At 40.9% G+C, this 23,902-nt stretch overlaps 3 protein-coding genes across 3 annotated transcripts; 2 read left to right on the top strand and 1 right to left on the bottom strand.

Annotated features, from left to right (window-relative positions):
- The first annotated feature begins 20 nt into the window (after positions 1 to 20).
- Positions 21 to 1,247, top strand: rln1 (relaxin 1). Its single transcript, XM_028417297.1, has 2 exons — positions 21 to 414; positions 658 to 1,247. Exons 1-2 carry the CDS (start codon positions 219 to 221, stop codon positions 1,008 to 1,010), a joined length of 549 nt encoding a protein of 182 aa, XP_028273098.1. The 5' UTR covers positions 21 to 218; the 3' UTR covers positions 1,011 to 1,247.
- A 400-nt stretch (positions 1,248 to 1,647) lies between these two features.
- Positions 1,648 to 20,441, bottom strand: jak2a (Janus kinase 2a). The gene is made up of 24 exons (XM_028417188.1): positions 20,087 to 20,441; positions 13,171 to 13,458; positions 11,498 to 11,621; positions 11,266 to 11,386; positions 10,412 to 10,557; positions 9,756 to 10,050; positions 9,472 to 9,591; positions 9,184 to 9,341; positions 8,984 to 9,095; positions 8,147 to 8,333; positions 7,703 to 7,827; positions 7,137 to 7,271; positions 6,978 to 7,065; positions 6,489 to 6,616; positions 6,236 to 6,374; positions 5,888 to 6,039; positions 5,565 to 5,715; positions 5,326 to 5,459; positions 4,700 to 4,889; positions 4,175 to 4,299; positions 3,898 to 4,070; positions 3,661 to 3,778; positions 3,355 to 3,468; positions 1,648 to 3,261 (listed from the first exon to the last, which is right to left on the bottom strand). Exons 2-24 carry the CDS (start codon positions 13,433 to 13,435, stop codon positions 3,154 to 3,156), a joined length of 3,408 nt encoding a protein of 1,135 aa, XP_028272989.1. The 5' UTR covers positions 13,436 to 13,458; positions 20,087 to 20,441; the 3' UTR covers positions 1,648 to 3,153.
- A 1,924-nt stretch (positions 20,442 to 22,365) lies between these two features.
- LOC114444103 (zinc finger and BTB domain-containing protein 12-like) lies at positions 22,366 to 23,902 on the top strand. The gene is made up of 2 exons (XM_028418506.1): positions 22,366 to 22,674; positions 22,838 to 23,902. The coding sequence occupies exons 1-2, from the start codon at positions 22,366 to 22,368 to the stop codon at positions 23,900 to 23,902; spliced, it is 1,374 nt and encodes a 457-aa protein (XP_028274307.1).

Raw genomic sequence — 23,902 nt, 5'->3', positions numbered from 1 at the left:
TATAAGGTTGTGTCCACTGGCCAAGAGAGACCAAGAAGACGACGACAACACGCAACAGACAAACTAGAACTAGAAGCATCCTCTTCCACTGTGAATGGGCAGCCAGTGAACTGTTCACAGCACTGATCTGATCAGATCTGAGGTGGAACTTAGCCCCAGACCCCACCTGTGCAGCGCAGACCAGCCGGCTCGTTCACCTAATTTCAGGACAAGTGAAGATGCTCTGGAGACTGACTCTTGCCGTGGCTGTCGTGTGTGTCGGTGGCATTTGCAACTGTGTGAGGGCTGATGTGATGAGCAGACTGATCGTACCCAGGGACTATGGGGTGAAACTGTGTGGGAGAGAGTTCATCAGAGCTGTCATTTTCACCTGTGGTGGCTCCCGGTGGAAGCGGTCCACAGAGGGCGATTTAGGTGAGTGTATAATCCTGCAGTTAATTGCTTTTTGGTGCACACTAATTGGACATACATATATGTATGTAAAATGTAATTTTCCTCTTTATAGTTTTTTAAATATGTAATAGAGGAAATGTTTTTCCCATTTATACAATGCTTATATGCATATTTCAGCAGCATAGGCAGCTCATTTCACCTTTTTTGTTCTTGTACCATATATTAAAATTTTTAATAATTACTTTTATAATGTTCTTCTTTCAGACCCTTTCCAGTGGAGTTCCATCAGTGATGTCACAGTGCAGGATGACCAGAACACCTGGCAACGTAGCACGGAGCTTTCAGAAAGCCGCCCTCCTCCCCGTGTTACATCCTCTTCTTACTCCCTGGCAGACCTCCTGGCCCTTTATGGCGCCACAGGTGACAGGGGGCCGCTCAGCGCTCCAGCCCCGATGGAGGAGTCCCAGCCATCTGTGTTTTTTGGAGAGCAAGAGGGGATTCTGAGCCCGGCTGACTGGTCCATACCGAGCAAGAAAAAGAGAAACTTTTCTCTGGGTGTGGCAGGGATGTGCTGTAACCAGGGCTGCACTAAGAATGATATTGGACGCTTGTGTTGAGGCGACCCTGAGAAAGAGAGGGAGAGACGGGATGGCGGCAGTAAGACTCATCATATCATGCTTGGTCAAAATGTTTTCTCCATCCTCCTTCCTTATTTGATATTTTGTTAAATGCTCTGTATGTCACCCTTTGAGCATCTTCAATAATAAATTTTAAATACTGTGTTAATATGTAATGTTGCGCAGCATCATACTCTTTCTTGAGCAATAAACAGCATCCATATTTTGGCCTGCAGACTATCTGACTGACTATACACTCATACTAACAGGACAATATCACACATTACTGCAATTATTGCTGGCCTTTGTTCACAACATTACGCCTGCCTGATCATTTTCTGTCAACACCCGGAGGACAAGGCTGCAAGAGTTTTTTTCTTGTATCCCTCTCAAATCCAAATAGAACTCCCTCTGAATACATTTTATGGTGTGATTATAGAAGTAGGTTTACAGAGCAGTTGGTTTTATGTGAAAAATATTCCACATGATTGATTTTTTTTCAAGCAAATATGAACACAAACTACACATTCATCAAATATTCATATGAATACTGATCTACACACATCTGTGACATATGATAGACTACAGTCCAGCTTTACACGTATTCCCACATAAAATAAAATAAAACCACAAGTGGTTAAGAATATTCTGTGTTTTATGAAAATCTGTGGATACAAAATAATACATACTTAGAAGAATAAAATATAACATGCAAGTCGTATGAAACGGGTCAAAAAAGGCACCCACAAAGATAAACCAACAAACCTTATTAAACATATACAAAAAGTCTGGGTGACCAAATCACCAAACCACGGTGAGATTAAGGCATAATCGCACACAGGCACACATACATTTTGTCCTTTATAGCGGCTCACTGAAGTTGTGGTTGTTAACCTGCCCGATTTTAGCAGAAATAAACTTATATACAGCCGGTTATAGCCTCTATGGACCATTTCCCCATTCATAAAAACTGTACATAATTAACGGAAACATTCTTTAGATCAACAGGTGGATACCACCAAAAGTCACCAGCTTCACCTGTCTGTCTCAGCTCCACTAACGTTTCACTTTTCAGGTGGAGGCATCAACTCTGCAGGTGTTTTTTTTTTTACTGAGCCATCAACAAGCTCAACAGGAGAACAGCCAATAGGAAAGCCTATAAGGCTCAAGGCTTATTAGAAAGAAGCTGATCCACATCCTCTCATTAGCCTCAAGTCATTTGGTCAAAAGCAGTTGTTACAAAAAGTCTAAAAACATTCAAATACACAAAATCCCTTGTGACTACTGGTACATTTCTGGCCAATAATATAATGCACATGGACATATTTAATAAATTCACAAGCACTTTAACATCTTTAAATGAATGACAGAATAATGACATGTTTTTAAATAAAACCATAATTTACAACACGAAGCTGCAAAAGCAGCTTTCCTCATTCCACACTACGCTCCACATTCAGCACAATCACACTTTTCACAGTGGGTATCAACAGGCAGCGAGTATACCTTTGTAACATTCAAAACTTCATTATGTATTTATAAAAACAGATACCTATCACTGATTAATCAAGATAAAGGCAGCACCAGAACTTCCAGAGCTGGTTTCCATCAAAACAAGAATGTTGTGATCCCTTCCGCAGACATTGTAAACACATAAAAGGCAGCTGGTGTTAACTCCAAATGCAATTTTTTCATCAAAGCAAGCATTTTGGCCTTTTCTCATGTAAACACAAGTGCACATTAACAGCAGAAATCACATGGAGACCTTCTCCTTTCATGAGGGGACCCACGGTCTTATAAAGTCTGTGTGCAAGGAGGAAACCTGCTCAGTCGATCATTAAAACACAACTGAGCACGACGACTGGCAGCCAGGTTCAGCTCAGGTGAGTTTAGCTCATTGATGTGAATGTGACACACTGACAGGGCTCCAGTGGGCTTTTCGTTGATACAAAATATAAATCTGAAGTGATGTTTGTTTGCTGTTTTATTCCTGACCAAATCAACCCTAGTTTTATGTGTAAACTTCTTAAGAAAGTGAATATGACCATCCTCCTGAAACGCTGCTGTAAAGCCTGACGTTGATTGTTCTGTGGGGACTGACGAGTCAGCACCTAAAGGTCAAAGGTTCGCGGATCAATGGTGTTCATCCTCCCTTGCTGTCTCGTACAATATCCACACTCTGGATTAATGTCTTGAAAGTGGGCCGTAGTTTTGGATCACTGCTCCAACACTCCATCATAATCTTGTGAATCTGAGGAACCATCAGGAGAACAATTAATAGAGTGAATTACTCTACAGTAGTAGCAAGGATAGATAGAAGCTTTTGTAGTATAATGTTACTGACCTCCTTTGGACAATTATCAGGAGCAGGCAACCTAAACCCTTGTTTCAGCAGGTCAATCAAGTGGTAGACAATCATCTGGCCCTGCTTTTCATTCCCCATCTTGTCCATGAAAACCTACAAAAAACAAAATACATGTTTTGTTTGACCAAATCCCAAAAAGAATTTTGAAGTGTTGTTTTTTCAGCACAGACTTCGGCGACAGAGCTGAGCGCTCAGTCAGCTTCAAAGAAATAAGGTATAAATTAATTACATGTGAGAGAAGTAAAATTTTTGAACTTAAAAACTGCAGTAAAAGAGGAGGAGTACCGCAGGAGGGCTGCAGTTCTTGTCACTGTAGGTGAAGAGCTCATAGAGGACAACGCCGAAGCTCCAAACATCTGATGCCACAGAGAACTTGCTCTCAGTTAGAGACTCTGGAGCATACCTGGGACACACCACAGCACTATATTATTATAAACAGTAGAAAATATTGTATGTAATGTATTACACAAAAAAAAACAACATTAAAGCAGCCTGGGATGGAGGCGTGAGAGACGTCCTCACCAGAATATGGGGCTTTCTCCAGGCTCTCTGACAGTGTAGTACTCTTTGTCCTGTGGCAGCACCTTTGTCAGACCAAAATCACCGATCTTGACCCTCATCTCACTCTCTACCAAAATATTTCGAGTGGCCAGGTCTCTGTGGATGTAACGTTTGGTAGCGAGGTAGTCCATACCCTGGAAGACATGATTAATGTGTCATTAGTACTGTGTAATATTATAACCACTGATGCTTTTTCTGTCAGAGTATGACGATGATGCTGAAGCTTTTGTTATGTTACTTTGCAAATCTGTGACGCATAGTGCAGAAGTTTCTTAGAATCAAAGTGGTCCTTGTGTTTAATGAGATAATCTCTCAAGCTGCCAAAGGGGAGATATTCCATGATGAGCCGAAGGTTCCTGCGTCCTGCGGAAAAGAAGAAGTAACAGGTTCAGTGTGACGCTAAAGAGAGAAAATGTGAGATGGAAGCACAAGCCTCAAGCAGCATTTCTGGGGAAGTACAGATTTATTCCTTTTAATGGGCACAGTCATTGACGCCCTGGGCTGCAAATGTGTGGAAAACACAATTATGCATTACTAAATGTTCTGCAGTGGTAATAGCAAATCAAAAAGCAGTTGGTGTTTAAACAAGCAGCCCATGAAAAATGTATCATTCCCATTTTTCATTGAAGAAAAAAATGATTCTTAAAAATAGGAATGTTTTGCCTGATTTTTCATAGTATAGAAAAACATGTTCTCAAATCCAAACCTCTTTTCCGTGACTCTATGTTATATGTATGTATGTAAGTGTAAAACATATTCATACCTGCACTGTAGCACACTCCTTTGTATTTGACAATGTTTTCATGTTGAAGGGACTTGAGGATCTCAATTTCCCGCTCAAAGTCCCTGAGGTGCTCGGCTGTACTGTGCTGGAGTTTCTTCACGGCCACCACCTCCCCTGTGCTGTCCTGCAGGGGGTCGTACCTGCACATTTCCACACTGCCAAAATTTCCCTAAGGGTCAGAGAAAGGGCAGGAAACGTTAGAAATATTAGGGGAAAAGATGTGATTTCATCAAAGCTTTTAAGCAAATCATCATCATTATTTTTAATGATCTGAATATAATTGGTCCATAATGGTTCTTCCCCATCAGCTAGGATGTAATCGATAAGAAGCTGAATCACATGAAGAAGAATTAGTTGTGACAGAAACACATCATCCACACATCTACAGACAATAAAGAGCTCCACAGAAATGATTTTCTATCATATCAAATAGTGTGGGCTGTCCTTCAGGTTGGGAAATGTCAGAAGAATATCTGCTATGACAGAGGGGGTATAATGCCTGCCACCGTACATCATAACTGATTGTGATCATTTACCACATGGCTCCATTAATATGAATCTTAATACAATGTATATTGTATAGTGTGCATGTCAGTACGTCTCACTTTGCCCAGCTGCTTGAGAAAGATGAGGTGCCTCTCTTCAAACTGAGCAGGCTCCTGGCTCTCAAAAGCCCATGGGAAGCCAAAGCCTCGTGTCCTGTTGGGGACCATGTCACTCTCCACCAACAGCTCATAGTCTGTAAAAAAAATGCATCATATTAGTACTTAAAAATAACTGTGAGAAGCATAATGCATCTCCATGTTCTGCTGATCAAATATGATACAGTGATCTATCGTCTTACCTGGTGTGAACAGACTATTGAGGTCTCTGATAACGGCTCTGAAGGATGGTCTGTGTAAAGGCTCATAATCCATACAGCTGTTTATCAGATTGGCCAGCTCTGTCCATTTGGGAGCAGGAAGCTGGTGTCTGTCCTCATAGAACAGGTACTTCTGCACAGAAGAAAGAAGTAATCATTTCAGCTTAGACTGGAAAATAATAAAAAGTGCTGTGTACAGGAGATATTCCTAAAATGAGTTGGATAAGAAGTTTGAAAGTGGTCACTAAAGTAGATGCAGCTTTCATTCTTGAAAGTTATTAATTAAGAAATTACATTAAAGTCACCTTTGAGCAGTCCAGTGTGCAGAGTGGTTTGTCTCCACTACTGCAGATTTCCCAGAGTGTGGTCCCAAAGCCCCACTTGTCTGTGGCTAAGCTCAGATTCTGAGGGTTTTCTATGCACTCAGGTGGTACCCAGGGAATGCGCTCCACCAGAACTACAGGTGAGAAACACAAGAGACACAGTAAGAGAGGACAAGACACAGCAAACAGAGAGAAAAAGAAAAAAAACAGACCCTGTCGGCAACTGAGACACTCACACTTACGCAAAAAACAAAGCACCTTGTGCGGCACCACTTAGGTGTGAGGTACAGTACCAGCCGTCAGGACCATACATGACTTTATGCTTCTCACCTTCTTTGGACAGCACAGCGATGCTTATACCGGGGTCACTGAGCTTAATGAAGGGCAGGCTCCCCGTCTTCCGATCCTCCTCTCGAATCAAAAGAACATTCTTGGCGCAAACATTCCCATGAATGAGGTTTTTATCCTCCTGTGAGAAGATACAATGAATTACAACCGTTATAGAAAAACAGGTAAAGATAGATAAATAGTTAGCCATGTGCCCAAAGATAAAAACAAACATCTTTTACATCAGTGGTCTTACCAGGTAGTGCATAGCCCAGGCTAGCTGCTTAGCCACTTCTAGCTTCCAGGGGATGTTTACACAGCTTTTGTTCTTTTTCAGGTAGATGTCCAGTGAACCAAATTTACCATACTCCTGCACCATCATGTCTGACAGAGATTAAGGGAGGGTTTTGTCATTTATTTATAGACATAGCTGGGGCTTCCAGACACAATGCTTTCATGTGTTGCAGGTAGAATAAGGATCAATGGCCCTTTAGTGACTTGTTTGTCCCAAGGGGTTTTAGGTCAGCAGGTCAGAACCCCTGCACCCTTTCTGTTTGTCACAGTTGTCTACAGGGACATAGTTTATACTTGTGTGGCACTTGTCTAACTCATTTTTTCTCCTCTTCCCTCCATTTGTATTGATTCTTCGTTGCACTGACGTACCCTGACTGACTAATCACAAATTAGTCTGGTCTTGCCTTTGTGACCCCTGCTGTCCTGTACTATACTATACTTGTATACTTACTTTCGTCGCCACACACACACACGCCATAGTTGAGAAGTAAATGTTTGTGGGAGTGCTGGCTCATCATGCTGGCTGCTTCAAAGAATGACTATGAGAAAAAAGCAGGGAGAAGAATTTTAAATTGAGCCCATCAACTTGTTTATGTGCTTTTTGTCCAACCTCTGAAAAGTTGCGATGGGCCTTGTCCAAAATCTTGATAACAACGTCTGTCTGGTGTATCTCTCCGTAGTCTCCAAGCTCTTTCTTCACACCGCAAAAGATCTTGGTGAATGTTCCTTGTCCCAGGCTCTCATTCTGAAACAATGTTTTGTTGTTAAAAGAGGCTCAGCACATTTTTAAAGCAATTTCCTGACCCATAATCTCTACTCATAAAGTCAAGATGTATTTACCAGAGACAAAGAGAAACACCTCAAGCTCTCGGATGAATGAAATTACTTGTGGTTTCTTGGTCAAATAATACTGTGAGTCAGTAATTGGCCATTCATTAATGTAGTAAAGTCTCAGCTGACACATTGCCACATAGATACGCACAACACAGTTACACGTGTCCAGAGGGACTAATATTGATGGTGAGCTACAGCAGGGGGCTTCATTTAGAAAGCCTTATTGTTAACCTGGCTGACCCTGCAGGGGGACTTCCCCCTGCCCCCACTCTAAACAAAAATCCTGTAGACTGAATACTGGCATAAAAGGCTGAAGCAGGAAGTTGTAGAATACTGTCTTACGATGACAAGGTCCTCTTTTCGGATCTTGTGGAAGACCATTTGACTGATGTTGGGCTTGTGGAGCGAGGGAGACAGAGGAACCTCTGCCCCTTGATCATTTCTACACACCAGCAGGTTCGACTTATCTGTATAAAGGAAAAGACAGATAGGGGTAAGGATTTCTGTAGTTTATTTGTTTTTATTCTTGCTCTTGTTAAGCTAGAGAAAGTATTTTGACAGTTAAAAAACAGGTGAACAATCTGTTGTGTAACTGGTAATCATTAGCAGCTCCAACAAAAAGGTTTACTGTGATTGCTTTGTGGTAGTAGAATACACCTGCTTCATGTCACTGATTCTGCTTTATTTGGCTATACAATGCAAGATTACAATGACTTTTGTAGAGAATCCTGATCCATAATAATCTTTCTGAAAAAAAATTCTAACCACTTTTATCTGAACACTGACCTTTGGGGCTGGGTGGACAGCACCTGGTAAGCTGAAATGTGTATCCATCTGTGCGGAGCGCCTCCTTTTGGTAGCAATTAAGAAGCTCCTTGAGTGAACCAAAGCTTCTCTTGGCACCACTCAGAATGTACTCTCCTGACTCCGTCTTTATGATCTGACAGTGCTTGTAGTCCACCATTGTTTCATACTGAGAAATAATAAGAAAAAGGATTATAGTTGAGTGTGCAAACTGTTAGAATAATATCGTAACTGTTGTAATATATTTTTTATTTGATTCTAAGACTTTAGGATCCATTTTAAACTACATTTATTTGCTTTTAAGTGTCTGAATGGTGCTGCGCCGCTGTACCTCTCTGAGTTTCTCCATCCCTACACACCTTCTCACCCTCTCATGCACATTAGACAGACATTAAAATATTCTTTCCTTTATTGTTTTTGTTTTATTCTATTCTTTTATGTTGTAGCACTTTGGTCAACCTGGTTGTTAAAGTTGCAGTTGCAGTATATTTTACTGCTTGAGTCTGTCAGTAAGGGCACATGAGAGCTCACCTAAAATAGCCACGTTTTATAATGAATTGTATTGGAAACTGAGATAAATAAAACAGAGGACACAGTATTGTTGGGCACCATAACAGATGAATTCAAATCTTACTGCTCCCCCTAGTGTTTAAAAATGTAATCAACATTTAAAATGATGTGTGCACGCCTACACTGCACCTTGGAGAATTAAGTGAATAAAGGTTTATTCTCAGGAACAGCCACATAGTTTCAGTGTAGTCATTCTAAAGGCTGCAATCTGCATGGATGTGTATAATGACTGAAGAAGCAAGTACTTACCCCCACCACAAAAGACATGAAGTATTTGTCATAGTCCCTGGGACTGCAGCGAAGAATGTACAGGCCTTGATGGTTACCAGAGCGCCGCAGCTTACTAATAGTAAACTCCATCCTGTGATCAAAGAGGCAGTGTTTGTTTATGTGAATGGTCTGTACTTGTGGGTGCGTGTGATAAATGTGTGCCAAAGTGTGATACTCACGACACAGGGCCATGGCAGTAGCTCTGAATACACTCCAGAAGCCTTGGGGGAGCAATCTCTTTGCACAGGTAATGATGTGCATCTGCGACCAGCCTGTAATAGCCATCAACTAATGATGCAAACGACAAGGCCTCTGAGAGGGAGTGAAACTCCAGTTCCTGTGTGGTCAGAGAGAGACAGACAATGTAGAAAAGTGTAGAAGTATACAAAATTCAACCAGAGAGCATCTGTTTGTTTAGACCACCAAATCAGAAGACTTATCTATGGTTAAAAAAGTAATTTGTTTACCAGGATCTGGTTGTCCTGTGTGGTGAGGGTAACTATGCGACTCTCTGCGGAGCCTTCCTTATTGCTCTGTTTGATGCTAATATCAATCACCTCCGTGAAATCGCAGAACGTCTGTAGCTCCTGCAGACACAACATGAGTACAAAATAGTAGTTTGCATTTTTTATTAGATGAAGAAGCATCTGCACATGCCCCATCTGTTGGTGAGAAACCCCCATGACAGCGTCACACAGTGGCAGACAAAATGCATTTCCATGGCAACATGAACTCTTCTCCTTGTCCTCACCTCCTCTGCTCCCTCCTCCTCTTTCCCTGTTGACCATTGGATGCCCTTGTTACCCATGACAACAATGGTAACCTCTCGCAAAGAGTGGTCGCTGACTTGGAAGCGCTCAGAGTAGAGAGACGGTAGCAGCATCTCCAGGCTCATCAGGTATTTGAGCTTGAGGTTACATGCTGTGGCCTTACATTCACCAAACTGCTGGATGAACTTCTTGAAGCGGTAGCGGATTCTTTTCCGAGTCAAGATGTTGTATTCCTGGATGCGGTTTCGCATGCATCGCGGCAGGAAGGACTTGTAGCTGAAAGCAAGAAGTAGGGTCGGGGCGGGTGTGAGATTTAATAGTGATTTGACAAAAATAAAAATGAATATAAACGAGTAACTAGAATGTCAAGTGTGGACAGGAAGAATAAGCATAGTAACGAGCAATTCTAGATACACATTTGACTGACATATTCTCCCACATACATTCTTTCAATTCATTCCACTACATGAACACACATAATGAAACTATCTTGATGCTCACTGTGCACCTGAAATAATTAATAAGCTGTTTGACAGGCTGGTTAGATTGAACACTACATGGAAACAGCAGCACTCACAGTAATATGATATGACATTTGGTCAATATTGTTCATCTCTGGTGAGTGAGCATATCTCACCTGGTATCATTGTAGATATCCACAGGTGACTGACCGCTCTCTTTAGCGAGCCTCATCATGTCTAGCACAGCCATGCCCAAGCACTCCTCCTGAGCCTCATGGCTCACTGCAATATTAACCCAGCCATTCAGAAAGTCACTACGCCACTGGAGAAAAAAGGACATATGTGAAATAAATGAAATCAAATATATGACATCAGATGAGCAATGGAAGTAAAGAGGGATAAACCGAGACGTGTGAGATGAGGAAAGAGGGTAAACATATAGATAGATATCTTAATAAAGGAACAACTACATCGAGCCACACATTAACATTGATGTGGCATAAATTATTCAGTATTTAATCAACAAACTCTAAGTGGTTGCGTTGCTTGGCCTGTGTACATAACAAAAACTCTGGAGATATAAACAGAACTAAACAGAGCTCGATGTGTGAGGTTTACACAAGCACATGGGAAAGAAAACAAAAAGCAGAAACTATTCACAACACACAAACATGAACATACACATACGACCATGAGCAAACACACAAAGAACCCAGAAACACACTTGTTCCCCTTTTGTACTTTTACTACCCCGCTTCCTGTTTTGTCAAACAGATTAGGCTGACATGACAGACAGACTGGCAGTCAGAGAGACACAAACACACTCTATCTCCCCCCAACAGTTTTCAGCTTATTATAATGAGAAGCAACTGAGGACAGAGAAACAATGGTTGGGTGGAGGGGGTATTTGCCAAAGAGACACTGACACTCTATTTTGCATGCAGGTTTGAGGAAATAAATGCAACAAACTCAAAAACACATATATATGACTTGTCCCTACAGAGAATAGGGTATGAGGTGTGAGACTAACCTGAGAAAAATGATATGCTATGACACAGTCATCCATCACAGGGCATTCCATCTCTTTGGATAAGCCATAGCGATGAGCAAAAGATGAAGAACTGCCATTGTAACAGCCTGGAAAATAGTATCTGCAAAGAAGTGATGAAGAGGAATTCAAGCAAAAGGTAAGTACTTCTAAAATCTTAATACAATACATAAAGTACAAATGCAGATTAAAAAAACATAGAAAAGACCACTACCTGATTCTGAAGAGCACACTCTCAGTAGCCGAGTGATGCACTTTAAAGATGTGGTTAGGAGGGAACCATATCCGATCACTTTCCCTCATGAGACCAAACAGGGTACAGTAGACTGGACCAATTCCTTAAAAAAGAATAAAAGTCAGAACACTTCAGCTACAGTTCACATGCACTTTTGACCAGCTTTACTTACCAGTGTGCTGGTATTTATACATTCACAAAGTCCTTCACATTACTGCATGTGTTGTGGTAGCAGTGTAGGCGAGTAACTGTGTTGTTACAACAACATATGAAGACAAACAGCTATGTTGTTTTTCATAAACTGTTTCATAAATCTGGCAGGTTACTACATGTTTTTCCAATACATCATTGTAATGATATAGCACTGGCTTGGGATGCATGTTTCTTTTTACCACTCCAGCCATTCTCAAAAGGAAAATGAAACTGACAAAACTAACCTTCAGCACAGACATAGTTAGGTTACTAAGGTGTTTTATCAGCCATGCCAAGTGGGACAAGTGGACACCAAATGTCATCTCATGATAGGAAACACTCATATGAGTGAAGCAATAGCATGCGGACGGTAGCACTGCATAAGAGGAAGTGTGCTGAACCACAACAGAGGAAGTAAAGTCAAAGTACAAACAGGGTTAGCGTATGCAAACTGTACCTTGTAATTATTATATTAAGTAAGCTTGTGTGGCTTATATAAGTGAAATATTTTGTTTCTACATTCATGTTTTACATGTTTGTTATTTCAGAGGTTGTAACAGTTTAACCAAACACCAGAATACTAAACAAACTTTTGTCTCAGGGATAGTTGCCAGCAGGACAGTTAATGTATCTGACTTAAGCATGGTGGCTATAAGGTGACACGGCCTGTCCATTTGCATAATGAACTACATAAATAGGTGTCAAGAATAGCCAGTCAGAGAAAGCATCTGATTTGACTGTGGTTAAACATTTCCTGGTACGTGTGGCACCTTTCAGGGGCTAAAAACCTTCAAACATCAACAAGGAAACTAATATAAAAACATCCTATAAAAGGTAGTGCCTCTCTTTTCTTTCACACAATTCTCAAAAACCTCTGAGTTGAGAATCGCTAGGTTAAAGCATGAAACAGGCAAAAGGAGAAATGTAGATGTAAAAACTGAATAGCAAAAAATGCGGAGGATAGAAAGAAAAAGACTACGACAGGACTTATTTTATTATCATCTCAGGAGAGAGTGATGTATGGCTTATCGAGACACATCGGCACACACAATCACAACTGATCTGGTTGACTCTGGTTATCCCAGACAATAGTAAATAAAGAAATATATACATATACATTGTATTTCTTCCATATTTTTATAATTATTAACCTACTTTTGCCAATACACAATATATTACCTAATTTGGCAGTGGGTTGTGCAGATTAAATTTCATAAGAACCACATCTTCTTTTGTGTGCTTTTGAGTGTGGGAAGAATACTGTGAACATGCTTGGTCTGTCTACCTTATTTGGTGACTCATCCAGACTTGGTTTTGGTTACATGTAAGGTCACGTTTCATTTCTTATGTGTTTGATGTTTTGGTTCCTTGGCTACGCATGAGATACATAGCAGATGGTACCTTTATAAGGGGTTAATACATGAAACAAACATGAGAATTGAAATCCTCTTTTGACTCACCGCATGCTTTTGCTGCAGTGATGCACAGTTCCTCTGCTATGTACTCTCCAGGTGGAAACGTGAGCACTTTTTCTGAACAGTCAGCTGCACCTTCTCCTCCATCGTCCTTCCCCAGGTAGTACAGGTGGACACTTAAACAGGTGGTGTCCATATCCTGTTTGGGGTTGAGCCCGGTGGCTGAGTCGAGGTTGGCAAGGTCTCCATTTCCATGTGTCACATGACTGGAGGTGGGCAGGTCCATATCTGTCAGAAGAATGCAGGCCATGTAGGTGGGTAAAAAACATCAACCTGTCAGGGAAAAGAGAAATATGACAGAAAAAACGAGACATGAATTATAATCATTTTTGGCACCACCAAGACCCACTGGTCTTTTACTATGTTGATACAATCCTTACACAACAGCAATGGAGAGATCTGCACAGGCTGAGTGTGTTGGAGGTGTGGTGCCTTAGAAATATTTAAGAATACAATAGTAAAGGTAATGTTTTCATCAATTATTGAGCCACAGGTACCATGCGCCGCTATGCATGGAGACAAACAACACATCAACAACTGTGAAAGGTTCACAGCATCTCACCGTCAAGCTGGTATAAAACAGGCGAACAAGCACAACCACAGTGAGGAAGTGCAAAAACACGAACACACAAACATAAACAAACAGCACTTAACAACATGAACAAAAATACCCTAAAGACAAACATCAAAAAGAAAATATGTCAATCATATGCGTCTTGGAAATCCTTAGCAGTCAGCCTATTATCATACCTTTAGCAGGGTGAAGTGCGTGGCCTAAATAGGGGAAGCCCTAATTTTTCTTGTATATAAATATGACCCAAAACATCTGCATCTACAAATGGAAATATTCCACTGTATTGTTGTTTTATTTAGGAAAATATTTCAATATTACATATGCCCTCGTGCAGCAATAAGAACAAAAAAACATTTCCAGTAACAGTTAATCAGCTGTCCACAACACGTTTTTTGCTTGCAGCCCTCTGGCTTTTCCACATGAGCTCTGCCAAACTACAGATGGGCAGCAGCAGTGTTTTTTCTGGAGAGGAGTGAGTTTTTCTTTGCTCCTCTGCTGTGCACACATAATAGAGGCTTTTATAACAGCTTGGAAGTTACTCTGCGTTCCTTTGTGATTTAGTAAACTATTAAATGACTGTGGATTGTGTTAGTTGTCCTAAAGATGGTAACAGTGGTCTTGAAGTTCATCTTCTTGTACACAAACTTTGACTGTCTGCTTTTTTAAACCATTTCTGCACTCTTCAGAAATGGTTTTGTAACCTTTTCGCTCTTAATAGGCAACGGTAGTTTTCTTGAGGTCCTCAGAAATCCCCTTTGATCTTACCACAATACACTTCCACAAACTTGTGTTGTGAAGATCAGACTGAATAAAATAGATTGAATAAAACAGGGCAGTCACTGACACCTCCTTTTGTTTAAACGCACCCTTGAATAGTTTTCAAATAAACTGCTAATCCTAGAGATTTCCATACTTCAGCCATTCACAGATAATATCTGCTAATTTTCCTGAATTCCTTATTTTAAACTTATTGGACCTTGTGTGAAAATCAGTATGTTTTGGGTCATGTATATGTAGAAATACAGAGGCTTCAAAAACTTTCGAACACCACTGACCTTCAACACATTCAGTTTGTTCTTCAGAATTTTGCATCACAGACATGGCTCCGTCACCACTTTAGGAAAAGAACAATTCCCGGAATTTACCAATTACGTACATTCAAAACACAAAATCTAGCTTTTTAAAACAACTACTTGACACCGACATATTTGAGTTTTCACCACCATTTTGTGGGTGTGTTTACACACCAGTGTTTATCATGCAGTACACAGTTACAGCAGTTCCTCGCAGTGTCTTATCGGGGTGTTGCTGCTTGTTGAGGTCAGAGCTATCAGCTCTGCCACATTTTGCTCTTTACGGCAGCTCTTTTTCCCTTTTGGCCACTAATGTCAATTCTTTAGCAGACTGGTTATTTTTCTGCCAACTAACTGCTTGCTTTGCCAACCGAATCTATCACCTCATCACAAACATGAAGTCTGGTCCTGGCAACATGTAGAAAACCTGCTCACACCCTGCAAAAAGAACTTGAGCAGTATTCAAACTGGAACATGGAGAAATTCCAGTGTCCACATGTGCAAAGCTGAGAGTCAATTCTTCTGAGCTTTGAGTGCTGCCAAAAAATGACTTGAAGATGTGAAGACTGCCTGTTTAAAAGCAGGTTATTGACTCCATTTTATCAACAGTGCAAATGTAGCTTAAGGCCAAAAGAACTAATTTTGAGCAGAAGACAAAAAAAGGAGCAAAGGAAGCTAGTTCCAGCAAAAGAAGCTAGTTCTATAGACAGTCTATCCTTTGTTATTACATGGAAAACAGGAGCATCATTATTTATAAATCCCAGCTTGTATGAGAAGGTACCTGTCTCTCCCAGTTCCAGAAAAACACAGAAAATGATGCAGTGGGCCTCTGTCCGGGAAGGTCCTGCAAATCATCAACAGCCCCTTTCACACAGAGATTGCAGTATAGAACTGTACTAAGGACCCACATCTTCATTCCACCTTTGATCACTTTCACAAACTTAAAATGAGGCCGGCATACTGCAGACCTTGTCAATAGGTTAGGTTAGGCTCTTTGCTGATATTGCGGCATTTGAATAACTGACAGAGATTATACTGAACACTCTGCGTGTTCAATTATGTAGCAGTGTTACATCCAAGCAATGTTCAAAATGCATCTATACACCACAGTGTATGTGGTGAATGACTGAGTTCAGATGAGGTCAATCTGAACACTGCACATGTTTTAGACCAGACAGAATGTCTGGTCTAAAATGACTGACTTTCTGGGTAGATAAAATAGTGCTGTTCTTCAGTGAGGCATGCCTAAAATGGGAACACACACCACCACAAATATGTATCCAGAGACAGTTGATTATCTTATGTCTCAAAAAAGAGCTCACCACACACTGTGAGGGCTTACTTCAACTTTCTGGTGAAATGAAACATCCCTGAGAAACTGCTGGCCATTAGTCCTGCCATGTAAAGACCCTCTCCTTGATCTAACAGGGAAGAGAGGAGCTGCTCTGCTACATCTCAATCAGGATAGTCTCCTTTGCTGCACCTCATGTGTTTCTAATATGGCATACTGTTGTTTCAATTGTATAATATGCAGCCTATAAGGTCTGCATCATCTAGATCAGTGGTCCCCAACCACCGGGCCGGGCATTTGGTACCGGGCCGCACAGAAAGACTGAGCAAAACATATATTATTCATTATCTGAGTCTGAAAGCTGTTTCATTTTATAAATCGATCAGATTCATCCGCCTGTGCCTTTAAGCACCTGCCCAGACGCTTGTCTCGGTCACGGGATATGGCCCCCAAAATTAAGCCCACAAGCTAGCAAAAATGAATAAAAAGCAAACGTCTTTGGAGAGCTTCTTCGGAAAGGGGAAAAGGCCTAACGAGGAGACAGAAGAAGAGGAGCCTACCCCTTCAAAAAAACAAACCTGCATTTAAAAGACTATATCAGGAGTCCTATTTAAAATACAGATTTATTGCAACAGGTGATTCTCACACACCAAGTCCTCTCTGAGTGATATGTGGCGACAGACTCGCAAATGAGGCAACGAAGCCTTCAAAACTGCGAGATCGAGCACCCTGCATTAAAAGACAAGCCATGGAGTTTTCTGAAAGAAGAAAACATGAATAAGAAGGACAGAAGCAATTAATGACGGCCAAAACAAAATTACGGAGTGGACTGGACATAAGAAACACACTTCGGGTGTCATTGTCTCCCATTATCCCCAGATGGGATCGCCTCATTGCTGAGAAAGCTCAAAGGCTCCCACTAATTAAGCATAAGAGTAAGTTGTCCGTTTATGCACTTTGTTTTTATTTTTTTTTTCTGTGTCGGTCCGTGAAAGTATTGTTTTACATGATACCGGTCCATGGTGCAAAAAAGGTTGGGGACCGCTGATCTAGATGACTTGTACCTCTAACACAGATTACAGCCTGTCACACACAGTCATGTTTTGACACATCAATCTTTTGAAGTAAGCTGCTATCTGGCTCACTTCTGAAAATCCCCTTTTGTCTTTTGACAAAATATCAAACACCTTTTTCACCTAGATAGGACGACTTCAATCAAAAGAGAACAATGGGCTGGGAAAGTTTACCAAAAGCACTGGTTTGACTTGTAATCTTTACTCAGTAAGCAAACAGTAGCTTTAGAGAGGAGAGTTGTGTCTAAAGTTTGTGCTGTCCTTGGTAATTTGCTCACCCACTTCCCATGTAATGATGCAACACTGTATTTGTATAAGATATTTACACTTCCCCAAAAGTGTGTTTACAACATTTTCAACCTTCTCTTTTGGAGTACAAACGTAATCACACAATTGACAGATAAGCAGTGTTGTAACCAGATATGGGCTGTTTCCTTGTTATTTCTTCACAGGATGACTCTGAGTTTTTGCATTTCCTAGCTGTTTGTTGGAACTCTACATGTGTTGTCAAAACAGATGCAATGCAACAGAAGGAGGTCATCATCAGGCTGAAATAACAGTCCCAACAAAGGGATGAAAATTGTTCCCTATCATGACAAAGAGTATAAAGAACAGAGATCCAGTGTCTTTTTCCAAGGGACATCCTGTAAGGAGTAACGCCTTGTATTTCAAAGCATACCACAACTTCAATGAAACCTGGTGGAGGAAGTGTTGTTTGTGGCTGTCAGTGGAACTACGTTACTTGTGTTTACTGATGATGTGTGGTATTTAAAACTTTCCTCAGATGCTGTCACATGCAAAACCAAGCTTCTTTATTGGCCAACACAATCACATGACCTCATTCAAGTCCATGGAGGAAGTGTACAGAGACATATTTATTCATATTCCTATACATACATACTCCTCGGTATGCTGATGTACTCTTTCTGCATCCTAAGTTTAAAGGACTATGACTGAAAGAAGGGTAGAAAGCCTATTTTATGGTCTGATGTCTGCATGTAATCAGTGGAGGAATGATAACAATGTTTAGGGCTGTTTGCAGACAAATGTACTGCAGGCACAACATTTAGCCACATTCCATCCTAAATCATACCCCTCTGTCCAAATCCAAAAATATTATGTTATATTATCATAAACAGTAGCTTACTATCTGTGATGTGTGGAATTTCAGTCACATGTGACCAAGTCAGTTGAACCGCCTGAAGCTGCACTCTAAACAATACAAATGAGTCAAAGCTCCAGAAAACACAGGGCTATTTCACATTTCTTTTTGCTAAACTAAACTATACCACAATGTGGGATGTTTTCATTCTCTTGTGTTCATTTCTGGCCACAAGTTTTTAGATTGCAATATGGCACTACTAAGTCTGTAAAGGCCAATATTTTAGCACCCACCTGACATAGAAAAATAGAAGTTCTCTCTTTGCTCTACTTGTTCCATCTCAAACTAGTCGACTATGATGGTGGATTTGTTTTTATGTGACCTGAACTAATGTTGCAGCATGTTATACACGATCCCTCATGGTAATGTACTTTCCCCACAATGTGTGTAACTCATTCCAGTAAAGACCTGAATAAAAATGCAACAAATGAATCATTACTCCCTACTAAACAGTATAATTCAAAACAGAATTGTGCACATCCTTTTGATAAATGTAAACAATATAATAAATCAATATTTTGCTCACATCTTAATGCTGTCTAAACTCCCTCAGACCAGTCAGAATAACAATCCATATTACTATAACCGGTTATAAATGATTAATACACCCACTCAAAACCAGGAGTGCCAGCTTCAGGGTTACCCAGACTGTAAAACTGACTGCTTTGAGAAGAACTCACTAACTTGGCCAGTGAAATGAATCAGCATACAAGGTCTGCAAAAAAAACACACACATAGAGGTTGTCAAGTTAAGTTTTTGTTGAAAGCGTTCAAGAGAGGTGTCGTTTATGAATGTTGTTTATTAAAATGTTATCACATAACTGTGCTTTACATCACTTGTGTTGATTTGGAGTGATGATGAAATGTGCAAGGAAGCGGTTTATGGTGCAGTGCAGGGTCCTGCATCATTCTAAACAGGCAAATTGCGCAATGATAACCGGGTTGCTGTGCATCATCCTCCATCATCTATCCATATTATACTTGAAAAAGGAGAATATTAAATGTTTTGACACAAAAATATATTCATAAAAGGTGACCATCTCCCCATTATGTGGTGTAACTGCATCCACACTGTAGCAACATGGATATAGTGAAATGAAGCACAATACATTATATCAAACTATTCAGTTATTAACCTTAAATAGGGATGCACAATATTAACAGAAATATGCCCTAAAATATAATATTAGCTGCTAAAATGAAGATATCTCTAGATTATAAATTGCATATCGGATATCAGATGCAGCAGAGAGATTTTGTCTTCATTTGTGGATTAAATGGTGTCAAGATCAGAATGTAATCTAAGATACAGACCAATAAATGTGCCAAGTGTACTAATATTGACTTATAATAAAATTGAATGATATAATTATATCAGTAATAAACAGTACACACATGCCAGACACAGACACTGGGTCTGTATTGTGCAACTTTTCAGCACCAGCAGCCTGCTGTATTAAAAAGCCTTCAGACAGGTGTACATAATAAACAGACTGTAAAATATCATACCTGCAAACTGAGTGGAATCAAATAAAAGTCTCTGCTCGAACTTCATATTTGTTCAGCTGTTACTGTTTTGTAAACAAAGCGTGGCATTCACACACTTTTTATAGCGCTTGCTTCCAGTTTAGCAACAAACTCTGGCTAAGTTGTGAAGCTATGTTTAGCAGCAGTTTGTTCACAGCAGGAGACACACACACACACAACACACACACATACATAACTCACTGTGTTTGTTTCGGTGGAGGTTTGTTTGGCTGCTGAACTGTCCCAAAGTCAGTGACAGGTCGCTGTAGTCCAGCACAGAGTCAACTTGTTCGGGTTGACGGCATTAGCTAGCTTAGCTACCAACCTAACAGGCTACGACGTGTCCCAAGGGCTTGTTCTCCCATTCTGTCGGAATTCATATCTTTTCCCGGAACTGCTTTAATGTCACAGTTTGTAAGTCAGTGCCCCTCATCTCCACGTTTTTACGCTACACACAACCCCCTGCTACTACGCTACTCAGTTGTCTCCTGACACGAACAGATGGTTGTAGACTGTGATGATGATGATCATCATGATCATACTAAGGGCGGAGCAGGATGCCTGCAAAAACGGGTCAGACAGGCTTTCGCTCTCTCTCTCTCTCTCTCTCTCTCACACACACACACACACACACACACACACACACACACACACACACCAGGCGTTGAGGAGGAGTTTGCTTCTTCCGTGTTTGATTTGATGAGGAAGCTTCTACTTACAGTTTAGGAACTTACTTAGAAGTCCTGAAGTAATTATAAGTAAAATCAAACGTATAACAGTTGTGTTACATTGCTGCAGGTATAGACCACCTGGCATGGTATGATATGATGTGGAAAAAGTCACCCCCAGGTAAACCAAGATATCAAACAAACACAGACAGACGAAATACATTTTTTAAAAAAGTGTAAAAAAAAAAATGTGTCCGATAATGATAAAAACAGTAAACAATGAGTTAAAATGCAAAAAGAAAAGAAAGAAAGAAGAAGAACACACAATGCATGACAAAGACTATTTTGGCAAAATCATGAGCAAGTCCCTTAAATTGCTTAGGAAATCATGACACTTTTTTTAAGCAACCCATTCTGTTGAAATAGTTTGGTAATTTCTTTAACCCCAAATAGTGCCTAGCACTGACGTTCACATATTAATAACTAAAAAGGTCATGAAAAGTCCTGTACACTCTCAATCTCTCATCATCTCCCATTTTATGGCATTAAAATTGTACTCACTGGACAATGTAGCACACTACACTGGAGTCTTTGCATATATGTATTTAGTTAACACCATTATAAATACAGTGGACTTACTGCAAAGAAAGAAAGAAAGAAATGCAAACCATTTTTTTGCAAACTGAGCATTGCAGTTATCAGGAACAGACAGTTGTCTGGTCAACAGACTATTTTAGGTATGATCCCTCTGCTCATCACTTGAGGGACACTCATACTGGAGTCTTTGCAACTGAGTTGTGACATTATTGTACTGTTTTCACATGAAATACAGAGTAATGATACGCTTCCACATAAGCTCACAAACCAAATGAAATTTATCATTCTTGCTACTAGTTGTTTTTTCTTTCAAATTCAGCAGTGAGATCTCCAAACTCATAGAAAATTCAGCAGCCTCTCATGCCAATAAATGATTTATATGTTTTGCTAGAATGTGCTTCTTAAATACCCCACATGTATCCATCCATCTATCCATCCATCTATCTATTGTCTTAACCGTATTGTGCACAGAGGGTGCACAGAGGGGTGGAGCCTATGCCAGCTGAAAATGGGCAAGAGGTACCCTAAATATGTGCACTTAAATCATTAAGCTCTTCATCCCAATGGAATGTATCAGTGAAAGCGTTTCTATGAGGAGTAGACTGAGCATTAGTACCACCTTGTGGATCTTTTTAAGCATTGCACCTGTTTTAGATTTACTTGAATTTACCTTCTGGGCAAAAAAAAATCTTTTCTCTGGAGTGACTGCATTCAATGAAAGGCACTGAAGGAGTTAATGAGTTCATGTGCTTTTGCACACCCACACAGTTCCAAACACACACACACACACACACTGCTGCCTGAATTTAAGGTCCTCAGCAGAAAGCTGAAGGAAGTTGGGATGGTCATTGCATCAGTGCTGGAAGAGACAGCTTATCCTCCTGTACGGGTGGACCTATATTTTTGTAATAATGGTGATTTAACTGTCAGGAATCAGGCGGAGGAAAAAAAATACTTTGTGCTGCTGAAGTTAATTGTAGTCTTCAACTAAGAAAAGCCGCCTTTCTTACACACTGAAGCCATTATCAGGGGAAGAGCCTGCAGCTGAAGGTGGGCCTGCATTGTATTTATGCGTTCTGTCTCTAGTACTTAAGTTTATTATGTTTTAAAATCCTCATGTTTAGCATGTTTAACCTTCCTCTGGACAAGCATGTATAAAAGTATCATTCAATATCATCATCTGTATTCTCTTCTTTTAAATCCAGACAGAGCATCATGTCAGTCTCCTCTGACACTTTGCAGTTTAGTTTACCCACCCACGGGGACTCCGTCCTCAGCAAGATGAATATTCTGAGAGAAGAGCATCGTTTCTGTGATATCACACTCATCATTAGGGGTGCACAGAGCTCCGGTGCCCAGCCTCTCCATTTCCACGGCCACCAAGTGGTGCTTGCAGCATCCTCAGACTTTCTGCGTGATCAGTTCCTGCTCCATGAAGGCCGGGCAGAGCTGAGTGTGGGTGTGGTTTCCAGTGTTAAGGTTGCCAAGGCACTGCTCCTGAGCTGCTACACCAGGCATCTAGAGGTGGAAAATTACCATCTACTGCCAGATAATAACAGTTACCTTTGTCACAGCAGAGAAACAGGGACAATAGCACTACAACTAAAAACAGGAATATGCTGTTACAGCAATATAAAATATTTTTATTGCATTGTATTGAATTGTTGTTTTTATTGGTTTATTGCAGGTTCCTGTACGAGAGCTGGTGAGCTATCTGACAGCAGCCAGTGCCCTCCAGATGAACCAGGTGGTGGAGAAGTGTGCCCAGGCTGTCTCCCAGTATCTCAGTCCCACACTGGCTTTCTTGAAACTGGATGAACACTCAGAGAAGAAGGGAACCCAGCAGGTAGACAGCCGCTGGCCAAGATCCAGGTTTGAAAATCAGAAGGAAAAGGATGCAGCCCTGCCCAGCACCAGCATCCAGGAAGCAAATACCAAACCAGTGTTCGTGACTGCAACTGAGTCCAAGTTAAGAGTCAGCCAAGAAGCCGAGGTGGACAGACAAAGACTAAGAGAGATGAGAGAAGGTAGAAAGGCTGTGAAATCTAAAACAGAGTTATCAGAAGATGCAGCATGTTGTCTTGACAACTTGGAGTCAGAGGAAGGAGACATTCATGTTCACCGCAGTACTCTCAAATGTAAACTTCACCCTGCAGCTGGGTCCATACAAAACCTCATTACCTCCTCAGCCTCCATGATCAGAAGTTCTGCAGCACATGTAGTATTTATGGACAGCTCAGAGAACCAACATGAAACAGAAGAGTCAAGAGAAGATGAAAACATGAACCTGCAGGCAGCTTCACAAGCTGGAGATCTGATTGACTCTGATATATTTTGCACACATGTGTCAGAAACTGCAGATCAGGTAGCAAAGGACTCAGACCGTGTTTTAGCCCAGAGGCCATACTTGTGCAGGAGGTGTGACAAAGTCTTTCAACACCTGGAGAGCTATGTAGGCCACCTGAAGGAGCACAGGCAGCATTTCTGTTTGCTCTGTGGCAAAGGCTTTTCTCAGAAGAGCAACTTGACTCATCACATACGCTTCCACACAGGCATTAAGCCTTTCAGATGCCCACTGTGCCACAAGACGTTTACCCAGAAGGCCATGCTTCAAGACCACCTCAACCTGCACACAGGGGGTAAACCACAGAAGTATATTCTGCACAAGTCAAGCCTCAGGTGCCACCAGGGGGAGTGTCAGAGTAAAAGTAGTCTGCAGAATGTAGCTGAGGACTCTGTGGTCAGTGAGTGA

This window comes from Parambassis ranga, chromosome 12 (genome assembly GCF_900634625.1).
Source record: "Parambassis ranga chromosome 12, fParRan2.1, whole genome shotgun sequence".
NCBI classification, from domain to species: domain Eukaryota; kingdom Metazoa; phylum Chordata; class Actinopteri; family Ambassidae; genus Parambassis; species Parambassis ranga.
This window is presented reverse-complemented; position numbering and strand designations above follow the sequence as displayed.

Bases quoted from the DNA above. Each gene is read 5' to 3' on its own strand.
- rln1 (XM_028417297.1), top strand. From the start codon at position 219: ATGCTCTGGAGACTGACTCTTGCCGTGGCTGTCGTGTGTGTCGGTGGC. The intron at 415-657 runs GTGAGTGTATAA...TTCTTCTTTCAG, and splicing joins GTCCACAGAGGGCGATTTAG to ACCCTTTCCAGTGGAGTTCC.
- LOC114444103 (XM_028418506.1), top strand. From the start codon at position 22,366: ATGTCAGTCTCCTCTGACACTTTGCAGTTTAGTTTACCCACCCACGGG. The intron at 22,675-22,837 runs GTGGAAAATTAC...GGTTTATTGCAG, and splicing joins GCTACACCAGGCATCTAGAG to GTTCCTGTACGAGAGCTGGT.
- jak2a (XM_028417188.1), bottom strand. From the start codon at position 13,435: ATGGCCTGCATTCTTCTGACAGATATGGACCTGCCCACCTCCAGTCAT. The intron at 6,375-6,488 runs GTAAGACCACTG...ATCTTCTCACAG, and splicing joins CCTGGGCTATGCACTACCTG to GAGGATAAAAACCTCATTCA. The intron at 3,262-3,354 runs GTCAGTAACATT...ATGGTTCCTCAG, and splicing joins CTGATAATTGTCCAAAGGAG to ATTCACAAGATTATGATGGA.